Source organism: Salvelinus namaycush, chromosome 23 (genome assembly GCF_016432855.1).
Source record: "Salvelinus namaycush isolate Seneca chromosome 23, SaNama_1.0, whole genome shotgun sequence".
NCBI classification, from domain to species: Eukaryota; Metazoa; Chordata; class Actinopteri; order Salmoniformes; family Salmonidae; genus Salvelinus; species Salvelinus namaycush.
This window is the reverse complement of record NC_052329.1, coordinates 20665633-20691357: the sequence shown is the minus strand read 5'-3', so window position 1 is coordinate 20691357 and position 25725 is coordinate 20665633. Positions and strand designations below refer to the sequence as shown.

At 43.7% G+C, this 25725-nt stretch overlaps 1 protein-coding gene across 2 annotated transcripts; it reads right to left on the bottom strand.

Moving 5' to 3' along the window:
- Positions 1–1433: 1433 nt before the first annotated feature.
- LOC120018169 (endothelial cell-selective adhesion molecule-like) lies at positions 1434–25483 on the bottom strand. 2 transcript variants are annotated; one of them, XM_038961216.1, is made up of 7 exons: positions 25129–25483; positions 18254–18399; positions 14787–14988; positions 14277–14432; positions 3503–3625; positions 3277–3406; positions 1434–3069 (listed from the first exon to the last, which is right to left on the bottom strand). In XM_038961216.1, the coding sequence occupies exons 1-7, from the start codon at positions 25172–25174 to the stop codon at positions 2217–2219; spliced, it is 1656 nt and encodes a 551-aa protein (XP_038817144.1). In that variant the 5' UTR covers positions 25175–25483; the 3' UTR covers positions 1434–2216. The 2 variants fall into 2 exon arrangements, with proteins under 2 accessions (XP_038817144.1, XP_038817146.1); XM_038961218.1 differs by lacking the exon at positions 25129–25483 and adding an exon at positions 16874–16986 and having other exon boundaries at positions 18254–18341.
- Positions 25484–25725: the final 242 nt, after the last annotated feature.

Genomic DNA, 25725 nt, shown 5'->3' with positions numbered 1-25725 from the left:
GCCTTATTCTAAAATTGATTATATTGTTTTTTCCCCCATATCAATCTACACACAAGACCCCATAATGACAAAACAAAAACAGATTTTTAGAAATGTTTGCAAATGTATAAAAAAATTATGGAAAAATCACATTTACATAAGTATTCAGATGCTTTGTTGAAGCACCTTTGGCAGTGATTACAGCCTAGAGTCTTCTTGGTTATGACGCTACAAGCTTGGCACAATTGTATTTGGGGAGTTTCTCCCATTCTCTGCAGATCCTCTCAAGCTCTGTCAGGTTGGATGGGGAGCATCGCTGCACAGCTATTTTCAGGTCTCCAGAGATGTTAGATTGGGTTCAAGTCTGGGCTCTGGCTGGGCCACTCAAGGACATTCAGAGACTTGTCCCAAAGCCACTCCTGCATTGTCTTGGCTGTGTGCTTAGGGTCGTTGTCCTGTTGAAACGTGAACAATCGCCTCAGTCTGAGGTCCTGAGCGCTCTGGAGGTTTTAATCAAGGATCTATGTACATTGCTCTGTTCATCTTTCCCTCGATCCTGACTAGTCTCCCAGTCCCTGCCACTGAAAAACATCCCCACAGCATGATGCTGCAACGACCATCCTACACCGTAAGGATGGTGCCAGGTTTCCTCCAGACGTGACGCTTGGCATTCAGGCCAAATATTTCAATCTTGGTTTCATCAGAGAATCTTATTTCTAATGGTCTGAGAGTCTTTAGGTACCGTTTGGCAAACTCCAAGTGGGCTGTTGTGCCTTTCACTGAAGAGTGGCTTCTGTCTGGCCACTCTACCATAAAGGCCTGATTGGTGGAGTGCTGCAGAGATGGGAGAACCTTCCAGAAGGACAACCATCTCCACAGAGGAACTCTGAAGCTTTGTCAGGGTGACCATTGGGTTCTTGGACACCTCCCTGACCAAGGCCCTTTTCCCCCTGCTTGCTCATTTTGGTCAGGCGGCCAGCTCTAGGAAAAGTCTTGGTGGTTCCAAACTTCTTCCATTTAAAAATGATGCAGGCCACTGTGTTCTTGGGGACCTTCAATGCTGCAGAAATGTTTTTGTACCTACCCTTCCTCAGATCTGTCTCAACACAATCCTGTCTCGGAGCTCTAAGGACAATTCCTTCGACCTCATGACTTGGTTTTTGCTCTGACATGCACTGTCAACTGTGAGACCTTATAAAGACAGGTGTGTGCCTTTCCAAATCATGTCCAATCAATTGAATTTACCACAGGTGGACTCCAATCAAGTTGTAGAAACATCTTAAGGATGATCAATGGAAACATGATGGAACCTGAGCTCAACTTAGTGTCTCATAGCAAAGGGTCTGAATACATATTTAAATAAGGTATTTATGTTTAGTTTTTTTATATACATTTGCAAAAATTTCTAGAAATCAGTTTGCTTCGTCATTATGGGTTTTGTGTGTAGGTTGATGAGGATACATTTTCATATAATCCACTTTAGAATAAGGCTGTAACATAACAAAATGTGGAAAAAGTCAAGGGGTCTGAATACTTTCCAAATGCACTGCATACCGATTCAACAACCTCTTCACAAACAACTTGCTACAAAAGTGTTTTAGAGAATAATTAAGCAATAAGCCCCTTGGGGGGGGGGGGGGGGGGGGGGCTGGGTGCGGTATATGGTCAATATCCCAAGACTATCTGTTCTTATGCAAGATGCAAAGTGGAGTGCCTGGATATAGCCCTTAGCCGTGGTATATTGGCCATATACCACAAACCCCCAAGGTGTCTTATTCCTATAATAAATCGGTTACCAACGTAGAGCAGTAAAAAGATATACGGTCTGATATACCACGGCTGTCAGCCAATCAGCATTCAGGGCTCGAACCACCCAGTTTATAAAAGGCCTTAAAGAATATAGAATAGGCCTTGTTTTAACCTTAAAGAATCTGAGCATGGCAAATAAAAGCAAAAACATTTAGCACAAAAGATTTGAAAACAGCTAAAATAATCAAAACAAATCAATTAAGTCTTTGAACTTGTGCAGACTTGAATACAGGGGATTCCACAAGTGTCTTCTTCAGCATGAGCTATTCTTTCTACTCTGAACATAATTTTGAACGATCACAATAAAAAAGTGTTTTTAATTCCAAGCAAATCCTTCTCTACTCTATGCAATGTTCCTTTGAGGAAGTCTTTATCCATTTGCTTCAGTTTTTTGTGTTCAGTAGTAAAACGGGAGATCCTCCAGTGGGCTATACCAGTGATCCAGCCTGGCTCTGAGCGGGCACCATGACGGGCACAGCACCCATACGGGCCAGGGTGGCGGAGCTGATGGGCGAGGTGAGAGGGCGTGGTACCTGGGGCTGGGCCCCCTCAGTCTTGTCGGGGTCTGTGACCTTGTGGCCAGGTGGGGAATGGGATCCAGGTGGGGAATGAAGTGGGGCACCGTTAGAACTGGAGGATCTGCTGTGTCCATAGTGAGGCATGCTACTGATGCTGGGGGGTCGGCTGTGGTTGGAACTGGGAGGTTGGCTGTGCCTGTGTGGAGAGGGGGCGCCGATATTGTTAGAACTTGGGGGTCGACTGTGCCCCTGGGGGGAGGGGGCACCAATGTTGTTAGAACTATGGGGTCTGCTGTACCCATGTGGAGAGGTGACACCAACATGGTTAAAACTGGGTGGTTGACTGAACCCATGGGGAGGAGTGTCAACAATGATACTAGTGCTGAGGAGCCGGGTGTGGCCAGGGGGTGGAGTCCCACTGATGTGGTTAGAACTGGGGGGTCGACTGTGCCCTTGTGGATAGGTGGCATCAATGTTGTTAGCAACACAGAGGGGTCTGGTGTGCCTGGGTGGAAGTGTGCCACTGATGTACCCTGGGAGGCCCTGCAGGGGGTTGAGCTCTCCAGGCCGAAGGCGGTAGGCGTTGAGCACAGAGCCTGTGTCAGAGGCCGGTGCAGTGGGGTAGGGGAAGTTTTTGAGCTGCTGGGGGTCTCCCGGATGGGGGCTCGTGGCTATGGATGACAGCGTGCCATTTTTGGAGATGATGTCTGAGCCTGTGCCACTCTTTGCCCAGGAAACACGCTTGGGTGCCTGGGCATCCTCCCTATGATGGATAGACAGAGAGCCAATGAGAAAACACCAACCAAGATCATATCACATGCTACACACATCCTCCAACCATCAACCTGCAGAAATGGAATTAGAACACCTGCATTGTCCATGGTAGAGTCCTAGTAGTTGTGCATCCCGTGGTGTTTAACAACTGCACCTGATTTTCCGATAACACACACAAACACAGAAAAAATCTCACTTGATATCATTGGCTATCTCCTCCTCTTCGTGGTCTCTCCTCCTCAGCATGAAGATGAGGAAGAGTATGATGGCTACCAGTCCCATGATGGACCCCAGAGTAGCAGCAGCAATCGCTCCAGAATTAGAGGCTGTGGAAGAGGACACACAGAGATGCTTCGAACAGGAAACATTAGCAGTCTGTATGTACTAATATGAGAATGTGTGTGTTACTTTGCTACACGTACAGGTGAAGACCTCCAGGTTGATAGAGCAAGTGTCAGAACCGGCAGTGTTGCTAGCTCGGCACACATATTTCCCTGACATGCTCTTAGTGAGGTTACTCAACCTGAGGGTACCTTGCCTCTCATCTGAAAGAGAAAGACAGTGTTACACAACACACTCTTGCCTCTACAGTACATGAATATGTTGATGATGTACAGTGCACAGAACGTTATACACATTTCAAACACACTCTCAATCTACAGTAATGTAGACAGTTACACTAGGTAACACAAGGGTAGCTACAATATGTATACAAACATAATTAGACCACACACTCTACCAAGTACAATACTCTCTTGGTTCCGAAGCTATAAGTATTGAGGGGTTTCCTGGTCCTAGGGAGTGACATCCCACTGGGCACAGACGTCAATTCCACATTGGATCAACGTAATTTCACTGAAATGACATGGAAACAATGTTGACTCAACCAGTATGTGCCCAGTGGGATGGGCTGTTCTTTATACCAGTACAGATCCTCTTTGATGATATCACTCTTTTCTGTCCCGGGGATAAATAATGTGGATATATGGAGAGACCTCACTAGCAAATGGTTAAACACCAGACAAAGAATCTCCACAATGATGAATCAGAAGAACCTGTGGCTTTTCACAGCTGGACTCAGTTTACATAATCCTAGTTGCTTTGGTCCACTTGTCATAGCTGGCATGGGGATGCTCTATTGTCAATATGTAACACTGGGGATACTAGAGAATAATAAACATATGTGGGGCAGGTCTTATCAAGCAAATCCTCTCAAAATCCGATTGGAAATGTCACAAGAGAATATTTTCATCAGATGTGTTTCCAAATCAAATCAAATTGTATTTGCCACATGCGTCATAAAAAACAGGTGAAGACTAACAGTGAAATGCGTACTTACGGGCCCTTTCCAACAATGCAGAGAGAAAAATAGAAAAATAATAGAAAGATAATAACACAAGGAATAAATGCACAACGATAATTACAGCGCCTTACAAAAGTATTCATCCCCCTTGGCTTTTTTCCTATTTTGTTGCATTACAACCTGTAATTTAAATCGATTTTTATTTGGACTTCATGTAATGGACATACACAAAATAGTCCAAATTGGTGAAGTGAAAAAAATAACTTGTTTAAAAAAATTAGAAACAATAAGCTACGGAAAAGTGGTGGGTGAATATGTATTCACCCCTTTGCTATGAAGCCCCTTGTAACGTCCTGACCAGAGTTCTTATGTGTTTTGCTTGTTTAGTGTTGGTCAGGACGTGAGCTGGGTGGGAATTCTATGTTGTGTGTCTAGTTAGTCTGTTTCTGTGTCCAGCCTAATATGGTTCTCAATCAGAGACAGCTGTCAATCGTTGTCCCTGATTGAGAATCATATATAGGTGGCTTGTTTTGTGTTGGGGATTGTGGGTGGTTGTTTCCTGTCTCTGTGTTTGTGGTCTGCACCAGATAGGACTGTCTCGGCTTTCACGTTTGTTATTTGTTAATGTTCATCGTTTATCGTCTTATTAAACATGTTGAACAATAACCGCGCTGCATTTTGGTCCTCTCCTTCATCCCAGGAAGAAAGCCGTTACAGAACCACCCACCTTACCCGGACCAAGCAGCGTGGCAACGGGCAGCAGCGACAGCAGCAGTGGTACAAGGAGGAATGGACATGGGAGGAGATTCTGGACGGAGAAGGACCCTGGGCAGAGCCAGAGGAGTGTCGCCGCCCCAAAGCGGAGCTGGAGGCATCTAAAGCGGAGAGGCGGCATTATGAGGCGCTAGCAAGGCAGAGCGGCTGGAAGCCCGAGAGGCTCACCCAAAAATTTCTTGGGGGGGGGGGGGAATAAAGGGTAGTGTGGCGAAGGGTAGTGTGGGTAGTGTGGATAAAGGGTAGTGTGGCGAAGGCAGGTAGGAAACCTGCGCCCACTTCCCATGCTTACCGTGGAGAGCGGGAGTACGGGCAGACACCGTGTTATGCGGAAGAGCGCACGGTGTCTCCTGTACGTGTGCATAGCCCGGTGCGGGTTATTCCACCTCCCCGCAGAGGGCGGGCTAGATTGAACATTGAGCCAAGTGCCATGAAGCCGGCTCAACATATCTGGCCTCCAGTACGTCTCCTCGGGCCGGTGTACATGGCACCAGCCTTACGCATGGTGTCCCCGGTTCGCCAACACAGCCCAGTGCGGGTTATTCCACCTCCCCGCACTGGACGGGCTACGGGGAGCATTCAACCAGGTAAGGTTGGGCAGGCTCGGTGCTCAAGGGAGCCAGTACGCCTGCACGGTCCGGTATATCCGGCGCCACCTTCCCGCCCCAGCCCAGTACCACCAGTGCCTACACCACGCACCAGGCTTCCAGTGCGTCTCCAGAGCCCTGTTCCTCCTCCTCGCACTCTCCCTATGGTGCGTGTCTCCAGCCCGGTACCACCAGTTCCGGCACCACGCACCAAGCCTCCTGTGCGTCTCCAGAGCCCTGTACGCACTGTTCCTTCTCCCCGCACTCGCCCTGAGGTGCGTGCCCTCAGCCCGGTACCACCAGTGCCGGTACCACGCACCAGGCCTATAGTGCGCTTCGAGAGTCCAGTGTGCCTTGTTCCTGCTCCCCGCACTAGCCTTGAGGTGCGTGTCTCCAGTCCGGTACCACCAGTTCCGGCACCACGCACCAGGCCTACTGTGTGCCTCAGCAGGTCAGAGTCGGCCGTCTGTCCAACGCCGCCTGCACTGCTCGTCTGTCCAACGCCGCCTGCACTGCTCGTCTGCCCAGCGCCGTCTGAGCCATCCGTCTGCCCAGCGCCGTCTGAGCCGTCCGTCTGCCCAGCGCCGTCTGAGCCGTCCGTCTGCCCAGCGCCGTCTGAGCCGTCCGTCTGCCCAGCGCCATCTGAGCCGTCCGTCTGCCCAGCGCCATCTGAGCCGTCCGTCTGCCCAGCGCCATCTGAGCCGTCCGTCTGCCCAGCGCCATCTGAGCCGTCCGTCTGCCCAGCGCCATCTGAGCCGTCCGTCTGCCCAGCGCCATCTGAGCCGTCCGTCTGCCACGAGCCGCTAGAGCCGTTAGCCAGTCAGGAGCCGCCAGAACCGCCAGCCAGTCAGGAGCCGCCAGCCAGTCAGGAGCCGCCAGAGCCGCCCGCCAGTCATGAGCCGCCCGCCAGTCATGAGCCGCACTCCAGTCATGAGCCGCCCTACAGTCATGAGCTGCCCTACAGTCATGAGCTGCCCTACAGTCATGAGCTGCCCTACAGTCATGAGCTGCCCTACAGTCCGGAGCTGCCACTCAGTCCGGAGCTGCCACTCAGTCCGGAGCTGCCATTCAGTCCGGAGCTGCCATTAGTCCAGAGCTGCCTCTCTGTCCTGAGCTGCCTCTCTGTCCTGAGCTACCTCTCTGTCCTGAGCTACCTCTCTGTCCTGAGCTACCTCTCTGTCCTGAGCTACCTCCTAAATCATGTGGGGGCCTTGGGGAGGATTCTTAGGCCAAGGTCGTGGGGGAGGGTCGCCACTCAAAGGACGCTAAGGAGGGGGACAAAGACAGTGGTGGAGTGGTGTCCTCGTCCTGCGCCGGAGCCGCCACCGCGGACAGATGCCCACCCAGACCCTCCTCTTGAGTTTTAGGGGTGCGTTCGGAGTCCGCACCTCAGGAGGGGGGTACTGTAACGTCCTGACCAGAGTTCTTATGTGTTTTGCTTGTTTAGTGTTGGTCAGGACGTGAGCTGGGTGGGAATTCTATGTTGTGTGTCTAGTTAGTCTGTTTCTGTGTCCAGCCTAATATGGTTCTCAATCAGAGACAGCTGTCAATCGTTGTCCCTGATTGAGAATCATATATAGGTGACTTGTTTTGTGTTGGGGATTGTGGGTGGTTGTTTCCTGTCTCTGTGTTTGTGTTCTGCACCAGATAGGACTGTCTCGGCTTTCACGTTTGTTATTTTGTTATTTGTTAATGTTCATCGTTTATCGTCTTATTAAACATGTTGAACAATAACCGCGCTGCATTTTGGTCCTCTCCTTCATCCCAGGAAGAAAGCCGTTACACCCCTAAATAAGATCTGGTGCAACCAATACCTTCAGAAGTCACATGTTTATTTATATAAAGTTCACCTGTGTGCAATCTAAGTGTCACATGATCTCAGTATATATACACCGGTTCTGAAAGGCCCCAGAGTCTGCAACACCACTAAGCAAGGGGCACCACCAAGCAAGCGGCACCATGAAGACTAAGGAGCTCTCCAAACAGTTCAGGGACAAAGTTGTGGAGAAGTACAGATCAGGGTTGGGTTATAAACAAATATCAGAAACTTTGAACATCCCACGGAGCACAATTAATTCCATTATTAAAAAATGGAAAGAATATGGCACCACAACAAACCTGCCAAGAGAGGGCCGCCCACCAAAACTCACGGACCAGGCAAGGAGGGCATTATTCAGAGAGGCAACAAAGAGACCAAAGATAACACTGAAGGAGCTGCAAAGCTCCACAGCGGAGATTGGAGTATCTGTCCATAGGACCACTTTAAGCCGTACAATCTACAGAGATGGGCTTTACGGAAGAGTGGCCAGAAAAAAGCCATTGCTTAAAGAAAAAAATAGGCCAACACGTTTGGTGTTCGCCAAAAGGCATGTGGGAGACTCCCCAAACATATGGAAGAATGTACTTTTTCTACTGTATTATTGACTGTATGTTTGTTTTACTCCATGTGTAACTCTGTGTTGTTGTATGTGTCGAACTGCTTTGCTTTATATTGGCCAGGTCGCAATTGTAAATGAGAACTTGTTCTCAACTTGCCTACCTGGTTAAATAAAGGTGAAATAAAAAAAATAAAAAAAAGATGAGACTAAAATTGAGCTTTTTGTCCATCAAGGAAAACACTATGTCTGGTGCAAACCCAACACCTCTCATCACCCCAAGAACACCCAAGAATAGTTATGCACGCTCAAGTTGTCAGTTTTCTTGTCTTATTTCTTGTTTTGTTTTTTACAATAAATAATATTTTGCATTTTCAAAGTGGTAGGCATGTTGTGTAAATCAAATGATACAAACCCCCCCCAAAAATCTACTTTAATTCCAGGTTGTAAGGCAAGAAAATAGGAAAAATGCCAAGGGGGGTGAATACGTTCGCAAGCCACTTTATATACATGGGGTACCAGTACTGAGTCGATGTGCAGGGAGGGGTATGACGTAATTGAGGTAGATATGTACATTATAGGTAGGGGTAAAGTTACTAGGCAACAGGATAGATAATAAGCAGTAGCAGCAGAATATGTGATGAGTCAAAAGAGTTAGTGCAAAGGGGGGTCAATGCTATTTGGTTAACTATTTAGCAGTCTTATGGCTTGGGGGTTGAAGCTGTTCAGTGTCCTGTTGGTTCCAGACTTGGTGCATCGGTACCACTTGCTGTGCGGTAGCAGAGAGAACAGTCTATGACTTGAGAAGCTGGAGCCTCCACCCATATATACCAATATAAAGAATCAAGAGGGAAAACAAATGGATATATCTTCATCATATGTCCTGATGCATATCATAAATGGTGTATCAAAGCAACCCAGTAACTCAACCAGCGCCGCTCAAGTAGAGAAGCTAAAGTTCACAATAGGATATCAGTACCTTTACTAATAACCAGACTAGAAAATCCTATAAATAAACTATTGCATACAATGTCCTCTGTCCTAAATTGTCATTGTGACAAACAGCTGTTTGTCCCTTTCCCAAAGTATAGGAGTGAACTGCTGGCTGGGATTCTTGTTTGATAAACTCAGCATGCACCATCTGCTGTTCTCTCTGGGAGGGTGGGGGAAAATCATTACGCACGCAAAGCACACAGACTACACAACGCAACGGTGCTACTACTTCAAACTGCCTTCATTTTGCTGGACCCCGGGAAGAGTAGCTGCTGCCAACCCTTACCCATTTATCCATAATAAACAATACAAATACATACTTTCATTTCAGAGTAAACAAAGCCTCTTGGGGAGATATAATTTGCGTCAATGAGGATTCAACACAACTATACTAAGTACATGGCCTGACAGTGATTTCTGTGCCAGATGGACGTGCCTGTAGGTGTGTTCAATAGGCACCTGCCATTAGTAACTCTGACGAGAGGAGCCAGACGGAATTGCTACAGATTAACGACAGATCAGCTCATTCTTAAACTTGGCAGATTCTCAAAATGTCACTGCAATCAAGATCCAAAGACAGACCTGTAGGTGATCTGATATCACCAATCTCTATATACCAAGAATGTATTGTACTGATAAAAAATACACTGAAATCAAACTAGGAAATAACTACAGTAATACTGACTACAGTACTAACTACAGTAGCAAGTGACTATCACCAACATTTCTACAGGCAAGATCTAAGAACACTGACAGTATTTGTGCCAACTGTTAATTGTGCACCTTCATGTTTCATACACATTCAGAATGTTAAGACACAATCTTAGTCTATGTACAAGACAAAAAGGAAACACTTATTCTGGATTCAATCCAAACTCAATGATCTCAGCAAATGCAGCAGAGTGCACCTTGCAATCATAGTTTGATTGAATCATTGAATGTATATCATTCGATGCAATGGACCAATGACAGCCATTGTGGGAAAATTGAGGCTTTCACTTTATCTATGGCCTTAATATGTAGCCTACCTTTACCTTCACTACTTGACTTTATTGTTGCCTTTACAGTCATTTACCATTTATTTTATATTAGCATATTAATTACTGTGGATTTTCATACTTTTACATTGTATTATTTGAGCATGTTATGAACAGGTTAACCTACAGTTCAGTGGTTGCTATGTTCTAAAGTAGTTTCATTTTCAGGCCATGGCCAGATGGCTAAGGACCAAAGGGTGATATCAGTTGATCCATACCAAAGGAAAAATGTTCTATCACGCAAGCCTAACCAGCCTGGTCAAAGACATGTAATCTCAGATCGACTGAGCTCATAAGGGCAATGCAGATGTATACAAGGCAAAGTCATTGGTGAGGATTAACACAGACATGCTTTTGGATGAATAACATATTACATTCTTCTAAAGGTTCAACTTTACAGCTGTGTCTGTCCAGTGGGGGGCAGTTTTTTTTTTTACATGGGGATGGGGGGTTGGGGTGACACCAGCAAAATTATAGAGAGCAATAGTAATGGCATCTTTTCGTAGGCACAAACTCAGTTATGGCTCATTGGCCAAAGCCTATGGGGGGGATGAATGTTATCTTTTTGAAGGTTTTTGGATAAACGCCGGAAATAAGGTTTGTGGTAAACAAAGGCTTAGGATATCTTATACGGTTTGTTCTATGAGATAATCTTTGTCAGCTAACGCCACATTTGTGAATGTTGTAATCAAAACACAAACTTAAAGGCTTCATAATTTCTAAAAAGTCATGTTAACTGACTGATATTATCTCATAGATCAAAACGTATAAGCCTGTGTTAACCTCAGACCTTATTTTCACCAATTATCCCAAAACTCCATTCTTTCCCAATTAATTTCCCCTATAGGAATGGCTGGACAAACCAGAGGTAACGCACTTCTGTTTTTTAGGACTACAAGCTGGCGAGCTCTAATATTAAATAGGCTGTGGGGCTCTACAGGCTTCTGCATCCTAGAGGGGTTGTGGTGGGTTGGGGGTGTATTTGTGAAACCCTTACCCATGAACCCTAGAACAAGCAAGGGCGAGGGGCAGGCTCTCCATTCTGTGGTCATGCAGGAGAGAAGAGTAACAGAGACAGTGACTGAGAGAAGAAGGGCTGGTACAGAGAGAGCGATTAAGTAGGGAAGAGAGACATCAACCCCTAGCCCTTACAAGGGAGTTGATAGTTGCAAAAGTTTGCAAGAAAAGAGTGATGAGACAGAGGTAGGAGAGAAGGAGAGACTGGGAACACAATATAAACCCAGCATCTTAGATTGAAGCAAGAGACACATGCTGATTGATTGAGGGAAGCTCGCTATTTTAACAAACCAAAATAGCTCACACGGTGTGTCAGAAATATTGTTGCCATTTTCACGGCGGAACGCAATACCTGGAGGTGACGTAAAAGGGATGGCTTGTGGCAAGGGCTTGACCACTCCATAGCTAATTTTAACATGCTCTATGGTATAAAATGTGGTGGCTTCAAGGCATGCACAGACTTTGACATTGTGTGTTGTCATTAATTCCAATTCAGTGGAAGGGCATGAATGTTCGTCCTAGTCCATTGTGATTTGTGGAGTATAGTTTTTTCAAAACCAACAGTGACCTAATAGGCCCTAATAGTAATAACAGAAATGTATCTAGTTTATTTGCTAAATGTTAGAAATGTATGCAGTCTACATTATAAGTAAGTAATTGGGTTCAATATGGAATTATCTTACACAGCACTTTCGTAAGCGGAAAAGGCCTTATATAGGCTACAGTAGGGTAAATTGCATTGCATCATGTGCGAGCCATGCATGGATATGTCAATTGTTCTATAAGCATGATTACATTTGCAGTTACATTGATATAGCATTACGAAAGAGAATATTTTATATGAGCTTGGTTTTAAATCAAATGAAATTAAACAAGCAGACTATTTGCTTCAATGCTTCTAGGTAGAATCGGGTCACATGGTGTCATAAATCGCATCTCTTGTTCCATGGGCATACAGGCAATTTAGGCTACACAATGTGCCACCACTGACAAAGTTATTACCATAAAACAACAAAGTTGCCAAATTTGTCGAAAAGAATTAGCCTACTGCTGGACCAAAACGATCAAAATTAACACTTGCGTTTGATAATACCAACCCCTTACGATAAGTCGAAAGTAGTGCCCTTTAGAATGCCAGTAGAGCACAGGGGTGGAGGCTCAATGTCACAGAGAGCATATGCCAGGTCAAAGAGAAAAATACAGAGGATCAGAGTGTTTTCAACTCCTAGAGATTATGCAGATTTGTCTGTGTGTGTTTGGCAGTGCATTCAATCCCATAGTCCTGGATATTGTGTCAATCAGGCAGTGAAACAGATAGTGTATTAGATGGGTGATCTATAGAAGAAGCGAGGAGATCAGAGGAGGAGCTATTCCAATACTTGGGTCAATCAGTGTAAGCCTCATTATTGCTCAGAAACAGCTGGTGCTTTCACAATAATTGTTTCCACTGTATTTCTACAACTCTTCACAAAATAATACAATATAACAGGCATATGTGCAATATCGTATCAGATATAAACCTCAATTTTATATTTTTCTCCCTCTGCAAGTCTGACATGAGCATGTAGTGTGTATGTGGTGACGTTTCCCAGTCTATAAAGAGGATTAAGTGATGCATGTTATGGCATTTCAAAGAAAATAAACTCACCGGGGAGAAAAAAAAGAGAATCCGCAATCCCACCGCCAGGCGCCAACACACCACACATTAGTCCTCAACATTTAGCCTGACTCACAGAGTTGTTAACAAGCGAACCCCCTGGCAATACATGCCAGAGGAGAAGGTTAGGAGAGATAACACCATATGGGAGAATGCACCCTGAATGGGTTTTCTGAACACATCTACCAGTAAAAACATGGAAGATCAATATGCTACTATGGCTGTGTTTACACAGGCCGCCCAATTCTGATTCTATTGGCAAAGGAGCTGATCTGATTGGTCAAAAGACCAATTAGTGGAAAAATATCAGTATTATAGGCTGCCTGTGTAAACGCTGTCAGATCAATCTGAATCTCTGAAACTATATATTTGTTATTCATTTGGAATTATCTCCATCTTATGTCAATGTTAATGGATATTTAGAAGCTAGGTATTACTTAAAGAGCGTATCAATTTATCTATTTTAGTTTTCATTTTGACAATCTTAGTGACAGGCAGGTCGGCAGTTAGCCTAGTGGTTAGAGCGTTGGGCCAGTAACGAAAGGTTGCTGGATCAAATCCCCGAGCTGACAAGGTAAAAATCTGTCGTTCTGCCCCTGAGCAAGGCAGTTAACCCACTGTTCCCTCGGGCACCGAAGACGTGGATGTCGATTAAGGCAGCCCCCCGCACCTCTCTGATTCAGAGGGGTTGGGTTAAATGCAGAAGACACATTTCAGTTGAATGCATTCAGATGTACAACTGACTAGGTTTCCTTACTACAATAACCCATATGGAGCTGCTGTGAAGAGGACAGTTTGCATTGGCTAAAATTATATTGCACCCATCCACAGTAGTGGCAGGTGTTTTCAGTGCTGGTTAGTTGTGGCTACTCTGCATCACATGGTTTAGTGCTATACATTGGTGAGTGATCCTTAGCTCATACAGTGTGTACAAAACATTAGGAACACCTGCTCTTTACATGACAGACTGACCAGGTGAAAACTATGATATAGACAATTGAGACATGGATTGGGTGAATGGGCAAGACAAAAGATTGAAGTGCCATTGAGCAGGATATGGTAGTAGGTGTCAGTCGCACCGTTTCGAGTGTGTCAAGATCTGCAACGTTGCTGGGTTTTTCATACTCAAAAGTTTCTAATGTGTAATGGTCCACCACCCAAAGCACATCCAGCCAACTTGACACAACTGTGGGAACCATTGGAGTCAACATGGGCCAGCATCCCTGTGGAATTCTTTACACCTTGTACACCTTGTAGAGTCCAAGCCCCAACAAATTGAGGCTGTTCTGAGAGCAAAAGGCAGTGCAATTCAATATTAGAAAGGTGTTTTGTACACTCAATAAGAATTGAATCCATTCTGATTGGGACTACTTAGTATTATGATGAAACGTAACTGAGGCAGAGAGGTAATGGGATTGGCTAACATTATTGGTAAAGATAAGGGAGTACTCACTCTGCATGGGGGAAAAGAAGACCTCTGACATGGGGGCATTCTTGGTCCATTTGTAATGAGGGATGGGTTTGCCCGAACTGGATTTACAGCTCAGTGTCACATTGCCATTCAGCACAGATGACCCAGTCATCGTGCACACTGGAGGCGAGGGAGGGACTGAGAGCGAGAGAGAACAGATAGTTAGAAACAACAGAAGAGCTAAGAGAGAAACAAATGAAAGGATTTGGTCTACTACAATTTACCCCCTATTGACCTCCTGAAGTATTGTATTAATCCATTTCAATTGAACAGGGTACTGTATTTCTAAGAATGGTGGCCACACTGCACAAGGTAAAGGAAATTTGCCAACACTCTCTCTCCATCTGTTGAAGCTGTGGGAAAACATTATAGAGACAGCCCAGTGCATATGTACAAACTGTACAGTTTATACTTTTGTGTTTCCATCTGAGGCCTGGCCCAAAAAACATTTTTGGAAAGTGCCAGAATCTAGGCGTCCGGTCCGGTTGGTACCTTTGACATTAAGGCGCATTTCTCCAGAGAGACCGGCGGCTCCAGGGATGATGACATTGCAGAGGTATCGTCCTGAGTCTGACTCCTGGGTGTTGTTGATGTAGATGGAGAGATTGGACGAGGGCATGGACAGGCTGAACCCAACACGCTTCCTGAACTCAGGACTACCTATCCCTGGCTCACCATTACTGTAGGAGATGACCTGCACAGACAGACAGACATGGGAAATAGTTTACAATAGGGAACGCAATGGTAGATCGTGTTCCCTATTGCAATTCAGGAACCAAATGTACTGTCAGCAATTATTTTACATGAATGAGTACTCCATTCCATAGAAGCCTTCTAGTAGCGCCAGCATATTGTATCTAAACCCTACATATTGTTAGCCTTTTTCGAGCCAGCATTTGTGTTGCTTGTCGAGGAGAGAGACTAGCATTTTTGCAACACGAGAGAGTTTGTTGTAATGAAAACCAATGCAAGTAACTACAGAAATACTGGTTCTCTAGATATAAAATACTGATATTGAGCTGAAATACGATCTTCGGTGTCATCTATAGACAGTCTACACAGCCACACAGATTAACCTTATAACAGAAGTCAACGTCCTTCATGAAGATAATCCTGATATGTATGTGCAGATGGTGGAGTTAGAATTTTTAGACTGATTTTCTGTTAGAGATAAGCTCACAGGCCATGGCCAGTGAAACTACTCAGATTATCACTGAAGAAACACACACACACACACACACACACACACACACACACACACACACACACACACACACACACACACACACACACACACACACACACACACACACACACACACACACACACGTTTTCTAAACATACAGGACATACATGCAACACAGCCACATTGTTAGTGCCATATTGTTACCACATATTTTGTCTGTATCTATAAAAGTAAAGAGCCATCAGGCTTGATGTTGAGAATAATCCTAATATAGTCTCACACAACTACATGTGTAGGCCGTCATTGTAAACAATAATTTGTTCTTAACTGACTTGCCTACTTAAATAATGGTTACATTTTTTATTTATTTATAAATAAGCTAAACTCTAAAAGGTGGAGGTAAACTAACCTCATCCCCAGGCTCAAATTTCTGGCACATAGAGCCTGGTAACACTGTGCCACAAAGTGGGACTTGAAAGAGGTGTGGTTATTTAAATTGAGGCGGGAGTGGGAGCGAGCCTGCTACAGCTGTGATCTATCACACTGGCCATGTTATCTTTGGGAAGACCAATTGATTCTGAGTTTGGGCATATAAAGTTTATATGCGAAAACTATTTCTAAGATGCGTATTTTCAGATTTTCCAATTTCTAAGATGCGTACGCACTTTGAATTCCCCAATGTAGGGGGAAGGTTCTAAGGGTTATGCTAGATTGGGATGCACTGAGGTGCTGTGAAACCAGACGGCTCGACAGAGAGAGCCGGCTGGTGGACGAGATTAGAGGCAAACCAACCAACTTTGAACTATTAATCTTCTTTATCATATATTTTTTCATTTTGTGTGAAAACTCAATAAATATTTAAGCACAAAAAAAGATCTGACAGCTTTCAACTATGTAGTCTCCAATCAGTGCCTTGTTCCATGTTGAGCTGTTCAGCTTTACATATTCTAGTGTGTGAAGAAGCTCCTTTTGTTGTCTGTAATGTGTATAAAAAAAGTTGCTCTATGTACATACAGTACCTGTAGAAAGTCTACACCCCTTAAGCTTTTTTACATTTTGTTGTCTTAAAATTAAATCTAAAGAGATTAAATTAATTTTTTTCTACAGATCTACACAACCTACTGCACATTTACATGAAAGAAAGTTATAGAACATTTTCCAAATTAAGAAAATGTTCTATAACTGCAATATCATAATTGAATAAGTCTCCACCCCACTAAGTTCATACTTTGTGGAAGCATCTTTGGCAGCCATTACATTTGTAAATCATTTTAATTAAGATTCTACCAACTTTGCACAAATCTTAGGGCAACATATATCCATCATTTTTTTCAAAATTGCTCAGGCTCATTAAATTTGGTTGGAGATCATTGATAGACAACGATATTCAAACCTTTTTAAGCTGATTTAAGTCAGGACTGAGACTAGACCACCCAGGAACACTCAACATCTCTTGGAAAGCCATTCTGGTGTGTCTTTGGTATAAAAATGTGTGTCGTTGTCTCACTGAAAAACAGAACAGAATGGATGATTTGGAGTGGATTTTTGAACACAGATTTCTTTCTTTTCACTTTGTCATACAGGCCAGTAATATGGAGTGAATGCAATGTTGTTGATCCCTTTGTATTTTCAAGTAAAGTGGTGGTAGCACCCTGTTATGAGTATGCTTGTCACCGGCAGGGACTGGGGAGTTTTGTTAGGATCAAAAGAAATATGAAAGGAGCAAAGCCCAGGTAAAAAGTTAGTCTTCTGAAGACCCTTGGATAGGTTTATTTTTCTGCGGCACAATTCAATTAATGTTTTTTCAAAAGACACACCAGAATGGCTTTCCAAGAGGTGTTGACTGTTCCTGAGTCTCAGTCCTGACTTAAATCTGCTTTAAAAAAAAATCCGATACAAGGCTTACATATCGCTGTCTATCAATGATCCCCAACTAAATGTACTGAGCCTGAGTAATTTTGACAAAAACAATGGATATATGTTGCCCTAAGAGTGCAAAGCTGGTAGAATCTTAATGAAAATGATTCACAGCTCTAATGGCTGCCAAAGGTGCTTCCACCAAGTTTTAATTCAGGGGGTGGAGACTTATCCAATTATGATATACATCAAAATGTTTTTAAAAACGTTAAAGGGGGTGTAGACTTTCTATAGGCACTGTACTGTACATGCCATTAAGATTAAGATTATTTTATTGGTCAATTGCACAGAAGATCCAACCGAAATTTCACTTTCACTTTTAACCCAACCCCACCAAAAGACACACATATAGGTATTGGAGAGGTGCAGGAGGTTGCCACACAGGGCACCTGTTGTTGTAGGGGGTTAAATGCCTTGCTCAATAGCAGGGAATGGCATCCAGCTCACATCGACAGATTTTTCCAGTCGAACGTGGGATTCGAACTGGCAACCCTCTCTAACCGCTAGGCTACCTGCCGCATGGCTGAACAGCTAAAATGCCTGGCCAGATCTGGGATTACAAGAAGGGAATTGGATTACTGAGAATGGGAGGTTGGTCCGGTACTTCAGAGAATAAATTAAAACTGACTGACACCTGAGCAGAACCGCTCCCAGCCCTGAAATAATCAACCAGCTTCATCAACAGTTCATAAACAGTTTCTTCAACACTAGTCTGTTCCTTCAGACCACACACCAACAAATCACCAACGAGAGGGACATAACACCTCAGGGAAAAGTTCATCAGAAAAGATCCAGCAACAGTGGTTTCTGTGGAAACCATGCATGATGTCTGAGGAAGAGGAGATCCCTTACATACCTGCTTGGAGTCGTTGGCCATGAAGTTCCAGATGACGCTGTTCCTGCCAATATCAGATGTGGGGCTGTACCAGGCCTGTAGGACTACCATCTGACCCTTCACCACCTCTATCTCTCTCCTGGGCATCTCCACCCGCTGGGAGTTACCTTGACACAGCAAACACACAGACACAGTCACTAAAACTCACCTGAAACAGCATTAACACACAGCTGGTTCCAATACACTCCCTACCCCTAATCCTTTAGTGTTGGTATATGTGAAGGATAGGTATAAGTGACCGTATTACCGCCACACCGCCGGTCACGAGTCATGGCAATTAGGCTTCTCCAAGCTCTGATGCTGCTGATTAGTAGCCTACCAAACTTGCTAACTGCCTGGTACACAGCACTCTATTGTCCCTCTAATCACTCTGACATCAATGCAAATGTAATCAAAAATCTAATCAAACACTTCATAAGAGCCCATGAAAACATGTTGTGCAACATTTCAATAGGCTATGCAATTGCGTGAGTGATGGCCTCTACTAAAAAGAGGAGGATCCCATCAGCTTTCTATAGGCTAAGCCTACTATATTTATTACTCACCTTTCCTAATATTAAGCACATTGCTAATCTTTACAACAGGAGTATAGCCTTCCTGGCTGGCATGAAAATTAACCACGGATAAGCATCCTCTATTCGCTATTTAAGTGCATAGATGCATTTGAAGAGATGTATTTTTACCCTCTGCTCCTGTTTTCAATACAGGTGCATGATAAAGGTCCATTCTAAATCAAAACAAATTTCACACATACAGTGCATTCGAAAAGTATTCAGACCGCTTGACTTTTTCCACATTTTGTTAAATTACAGCCTTATTCTACAATGGATTAAATTACATCAATCTACACACAATACCCCATAATGACAAAGCGAAAACAGGTTTTTAAAAATGTTTGCAAATGTGTGTATATATATACAGTGGGGAGAACAAGTATTTGATACAACCGTCTCTCACAGTTGAAGTGTACCTATGATAAAAAATTACAGACCTCTACATGCTTTGTAAGTAGGAAAACCTGCAAAATCTGCAGTGTATCAAATACTTTTTCTCACTACTGTATATATACATAAGTATTCAGACCCTTTGCTATGAGACTCGAAATTGAGCTCCTGTTTCCATTGATCATCCTTGAGATGTTTCTGTAACTTGATTGGAGTCCACCTGTGGTAAATTCAATTGATTAGACATGATTTGGAAAAGCGCACAGCTGTCTACATAAGGTCCCACAGTTGACAATGCATGTCAGAGCAAAAACCAAGCCATGAGGTCGAAGGAATTGTCCGTAGAGCTCCGAGACAGGAGTGTGTCAAGGCACAGATCTGGGGAAGGGTACCAAAAAATGTTGGCAGCCTTAAATCAACACAGTGGCCTCCATCATTCTTAAATGGAAGAAGTTTGGAACCACCAATACTCTTCCTAGAGCTGGCCTCCTGGACAAACTGAGCAATCAAGGGAGAAGGGCCTTGGTCAGGGAGGTGACCAAGAACCTGATGTTCACTCTGACAGAGCTCCAGAGTTCCTCTGTGGAGATAGGATAACCTTCCAGGAGGACAACCATCTCGCAGCAGTCCACCTATCAGGCTTTTATGGCAGAATGGCCAGACGGAAGCCACTCCTCAGAAAAAGGCACATGACAGCCCACTTGGAATTTGCCAAAAGGCACCTAAAGACTCTCAGACCATGAGAAACATGATTCTCTGGTCTGATGAAACCAAGATTTAACTCTTTGGCCTGAATGCCAAGCATCACGTCGAGAGGAAATCTAGCACCATCCTTACGGTGAAGCATGGTGGTGGCAGCGTCATGCTATGGGGATGTTTTTCAGCGGCAGGGACTGGGAGACTTGTCAGGATCGAAGGAAAGATGAACGGAACAAAATACAGAGAGATTCTTGATGAAAACTTGCCCCAGAGCGCTCAGGACCTCAGACTGGGGCGAAGGTTCACCTTCCAACAGGACAACGACCCTAAGCTCACAGCCAAGACAACACAGGAGTGGCTTCGGGATAAATCTCTGAATGTCCTTGAGTGGCCCTGCCAGAGCCCAGACTTGATCCTGATCTAACATCTCTGGAGAGACCTGAAAATAGCTGTACAGCAACGTTCCCCATCCAACTTGACAGAGCTTGAGAGAATGGGAGAAACACCCCAAATACAGGTGTGCTAAGCTTGTAGTGTCATACCCAAGAAGACCCAAGCCTGTAATCGCTGCCAAAGGTGCTTCAACAAAGGACTGAGTAAAGTGTCTAAATTCTTATGTACAGTTAAAGTCGGAAGTTTACATACACCTTAGCTATATACATTTAAACTCAGTTTTTCACAATACCTGACATTTAATCTGAGTAAAAAGTTTCTGTCTTAGGTCAGTTAAGATCACCACTTTATTTTAAGAATGTGAAATTTCAGAATAATAGTAGAGAGAATGATTTATTTCAGCTTCCCAGTGGGTCAGAAGTTTACATACACTCAATTAGAATTTGGTAGCATTGGCTTTCAATTGTTTAACTTGGGTCAAACATTTTGGGTAACCTTCCACAAGCTTCCCACAATAAGTTGGGTGAATTGTGTCCAATTCCTCCTGACAGAGCTGGTGTAACTGAGTCAGGTTTGTAGGCCTCCTTGCTGGCACACACTTTTTCAGTTCTGCCCACAAATCTTCTATAGGGTTGAGGTCAGGGCTTTGTGATGGCCACTCCAATACCTTGACTTTGTTGTCCTTAAGCCATTTTTCCACAACTTTTGAAGTATGCTTGGGGTCATTGTCCATTTGGAAGACCCATTTGCAACCAAGCTTTAACTTCCTGACTGATGTCTTGAGATGTTGCTTCAATATATCCACATAATGTTTCCTCATGATGCCATCTATTTTGTGATGTGTACCAGTCCCTCCGGCAGCAAAGCACCCCCACAACATGATGCTGCCACCCCCGTGCTTCATGGTTGGGATGGTGTTCTTCTGCTTGCAAGCCTCCCCCTTTTAGCTCCAAACATAACAATGGTCATTATGGCCAAACAGTTCTATTTTTGTTTCATCAGATCAGAGGACATTTCTCCAAAAAGTACAATCTTTGTCCCCATGTGCAGTTGCAAACCGTAGTCTGGCTTTTTTATGGCGGTTCTGGAGCAGTGGCTTCTTCCTTGCTGAGCGGCCTTTCAGGTTATGTCGATATAGGACTCGTTTTACTGTGGATATAGATACTTTTGTACCTGTTTCCTCCAGCATCTTCACAAGGTCCTTTGCTGTTGTTCTTGGATTGATTTGCACTTTTCGCACCAAAGCACATTCATCTCTAGGAGACAGAACGCATCTCCTTCCTCAGCGGTATGACAGCTGCATGGTCCCATGGTGTTTATACTTGCGTACTATTGTTTGTACAGATGAACGTGGTATCTTCAGGCGTTTGGAAATTCCTCCCAAGGATGAACCTGACTTGTGGAGATCTAAAAAAAATATTCTGAGGTCTTGGCTGATTTCTTTTGATTTTTCTATGATGTCATATGATGTATTTCAAGGTAGGCCTTGAAATACATCCACAGGTACACCTCCAACTGACTCAAATGATGTCAATTAGCCTATCAGACTTCTAAAGCCATGACATCATTTTCTGGAATTTTCCAAGCTGTTTAAACAAAGGCACAGTCAACTTACTGTATGTAAACTTCTGACCCAATGGAATTGTGATACAGTGAATTATAAGTGAAATAATCTGTCTGCAAACAATTGTTGGAAAAATTACTTGTGTCATGCACAAAGTAGATGTCCTAACTGACTTGCCAAAACTATAGTTTGTTATTAACAATACATTTGTGGAGTGGTTGAAAAACAAGTTTTAATGACTCCAACCTAAGTGTATGTAAACTTCCGATTTCAACTGTAAATGTGTTATTTCAGGGGTTTTTCTAATAAATTTGCCAACATTTCTAAAAACCTGTTTTTGGTTTGTCATTATGGGATTTTGTGTGTAGATTGATGAGGGCAAAAAAACTATTTAATTCATTTTAGAATAACTCTGTAACGTAACAAAATGTGAAAGAAGTCAAGGGGTCTGATGGGTGACAATACTAGCCTATCACTTGTTAATTATATATTATCACTTGTGAATGATGCCCAGCATCAGAACAATGCCTATTTATGCGACTTTTCAAATCATAGTTGCACACCTCATGTAGCCTAGCCTATAGGCCTATATGTTTCCATAAGGTTTGTATCACAACTAAAGTGGCCAAATAACTTCTTAAAATAAAGCACATAAATCCGCTATACAAGGGGTGTAGTGCCTAACTTGCATACAGCATACAGTGGCTTGCGAAAGTATTCACCCCCCTTGGCATTTTTCCTATTTTGTTGTCTTACAACCTGGAATTAAAATGTTTTTTGGGGGTTAGTATAATTTGATTTACACAACATGCCTACCACTTTGAAGATGCTAAATATTTTTTATTGTGAAACAAACAAGAAATAAGACAAAAACCGTTAACATTGAGCGTGAGTAACTATTCCCCCCCCCCCCCCGGTCAATACTTTGTAGAGCCACCTTTTGCAGCAATTACGGTTGCAAGTCGCTTGGGGTATGTCTCTATAAGCTAGGTACATCTAGCCACTGGGATTTTTGCCCATTCTTCAAGGCAAAACTTCTACAGCTCCTTGAAGTTGGATGGGTTCCACTGGTGTATTGCAATCTTTAAGTCATACCACAGATTCTCAATTTGATTCAGGTCTGGGCTTTGACTAGGCCATTCCAATACATTTAAAATGTTTCCCCTTAAACCACTCGAGTGTTGCTTTAGCAGTATACTTAGGGTCATTGTCCTGCTGGAAGGTGATCCTCAGTCCCAATCTCAAATCTCTGGAAGACTGAAACAGGTTTCCCTCAAGGATTTCCCTGTATTTAGCGCCATCCATCATTCCTTCAATTCTGACCAGTTTCCCAGTCCCTGCTGATGAAAAACATCCCCACAGCATGATGCTGCCACCACCATGCTTCACAGTGGGGATGGTGTTCTCGGGGTGATGAGAGGTGTTGAGTTTGTGCCAGGCATAGAGTTTTCCTTGATGGCCAAAAAGCTCAATTTTAGTCTCATCTGAACAGAGTACCTTCTTCCATATGTTTTGGGAGTCTCCCACATGCCTTTTGGCGAACAAGCAATGGCTTTTTTTCTGGCCACTCTTCCGTACAGCACAGCTCTGTGGAGTGTATGGCTTAAATTGGTCCTATGGACAAATACTCCAATCTCTGCTGTGGAGTTTCAGCTCCTTCAGGGTTATCTTTGGTCTCTTTGTTGCCTCTGATTAATGCCCTCCTTGCCTGGTCCGTGAGTTTTGGGGGGGGGGGGGGGGGGCCCTCTCTTGGCAGGTTTGTTGTGGTGCCATATTCTTTCCATTTTTTAATAATGGATTTAATGGTGGGATGTCTCTGTGGGATGTTCAAAGTTTTTGATATTTGTTTATAACCCAAACCTGATCTGTACTTCTCCACAACTTTGTCCCTGACCTCTTTGGAGAACTCCTTGGTCTTTGTGGTGCCGCTTGCTTGGTGGTGCCCCTTGCTTAGTGGTGTTGCGCACTCTGGGGCCTTTCAGAACCGGTGTATATATACTGAGATCATGTGACACTTAAATAAAGTACACCTGTGTGCAATCTAACTAATTATGTGACTTCTGAAGGTAATTGGTTACACCAGATCTTATTTAGGGGCTTCATAGCAAAGGGGGTGAATACATATTCACCCACCACTTTTCAGTTTTTTATTTTTTCGAATTTTTTGAAACAAATGTTTTTTTCATTTCACTTCACCAATTTGGACTATTTTGTGTATGTCCATTACATGATTTCCAAATAAAAATAAATTTAAATTACAGGTTGTAATGCAACAAAATAGGAAAAACATCAAGGGGGTGAATACTTTTGCAAGGCAGTGTCAATTGAAGGGGAAGACGGAGCACATTAAATATTTAAAAAATAAGATCAAAAGCAGAATAATTACAGTGCCTTGATTAATAGTGGATAAAAATCTGTCATCCCCCACAGCTGTTTGAGAGGGCTTTTACGTAATCTGGGCAACATTCAGTTGGACTCGGCTCCACAGAGGTTCTGACAGACCAAAATGGAGGTCACAGATCTTACAAATCAATAATTTACCCACATTTGGGATGTTGTACTATGTTACCAAAGTTCTGTTTGTTCCTATGTGTAGTCAGACAACCCTGAATTGTTTGCTGTAAACTTGAACTGTAACATAGTTATATTGATGATATAGCCTACAGTACCTCAAGCAAAATGACACTTTTTAGAAAAAATAAAAATAAATACATTCATAAGCTTACCTCAATCAAAAAATACATAAGATAGTCAAACATTTGAGTTGATTGAAATTTCTAAAGAGACATACGCTAATGTCAAGCATTAGAAATGATTGGAATATCTGGATATGCATAAAATAATCTCAAGCATTTAGTTGATTGAACTGTTGGAGAACTGCTCACTAGATCACATTTAACGACCAGCCCATATCTCCTACTAGCAAATATCAAGACTATATGCCAATAAATAACTCATAACTACACTCAGGATAATCATAAAGACATAAGGCAGAGCAATAAAACCTAAAGTATCATCCAGCAGCCTACAACCAAAGCATTCAAAAGAGGTAGAGGAAGAGCAGATGATAAAATAAAAGTGGAGAGGAGAAGTAGAGGAGCATGGCGAGTTGGAAGGAGAAAGATTGGATGATGAGAATTGAATGAATGGAATGAGAGTGAAATTAGAGAGATAAGAGAAGGAGAAAAAGAGGAGTTAGATTGAACTAGACTATGGTGGTGGGCAGGCTCACTCACAGGGTGCTGGCCAGTCCCCTGAGACGGTCAGCTGAAGATGGATCATCTGATCCGAGCAATCTGAGTCCTCCCGATCTGCCAGCTTGGAGCTAGGTTCCACACACACACAGAATAACCCCCTCCACACACAGACAGACAACCCCTCAGCGTGACGTGATGAGGGTCTCAATTCCCTAGTCCACAAAAACAATAACCCTATAAGAGGAGGGTCTTAACCCCCAGTCCCCATAAACGCAAAAACACACGTTCAGCAAGAGGGACAAGTCCGCACACACACGTACATCTAGCTAGGCTAGGGGCTGCTCAACAGCTGCAGTGTGACTGCACCCCGGTTACTTTCTTTCTGGAATTAAAGTGAATTCAGCTGGGCAAGTTAGAGAGAGAGCGAGAGAGTGACAGAGAGAGAGAGAGAGAGAGAGCAAGAGCAAGAGTGATAGAGAGGGAGGGGGAGAGAGAGAGAGCGCAACTGGGCATCAGTCTGACGTAAGTGCTGGCATCTTCTTCTGGGCTTATAGTTGCAGTGACTTATTTCCCCTGGTATCATGTGACCAAAATTGCTATGGTGGCCCTTGTTTAATTTATGCCGTGAAGCACCTA

Bases quoted from the DNA above. Each gene is read 5' to 3' on its own strand.
- LOC120018169 (XM_038961216.1), bottom strand. From the start codon at position 25,174: ATGATCCATCTTCAGCTGACCGTCTCAGGGGACTGGCCAGCACCCT. The intron at 14,989-18,253 runs GTATGTAAGGGA...CTGTCTGTGCAG, and splicing joins TGGCCAACGACTCCAAGCAG to GTCATCTCCTACAGTAATGG. The intron at 3,070-3,276 runs GTGAGATTTTTT...TATCCATCATAG, and splicing joins GAGATAGCCAATGATATCAA to GGAGGATGCCCAGGCACCCA.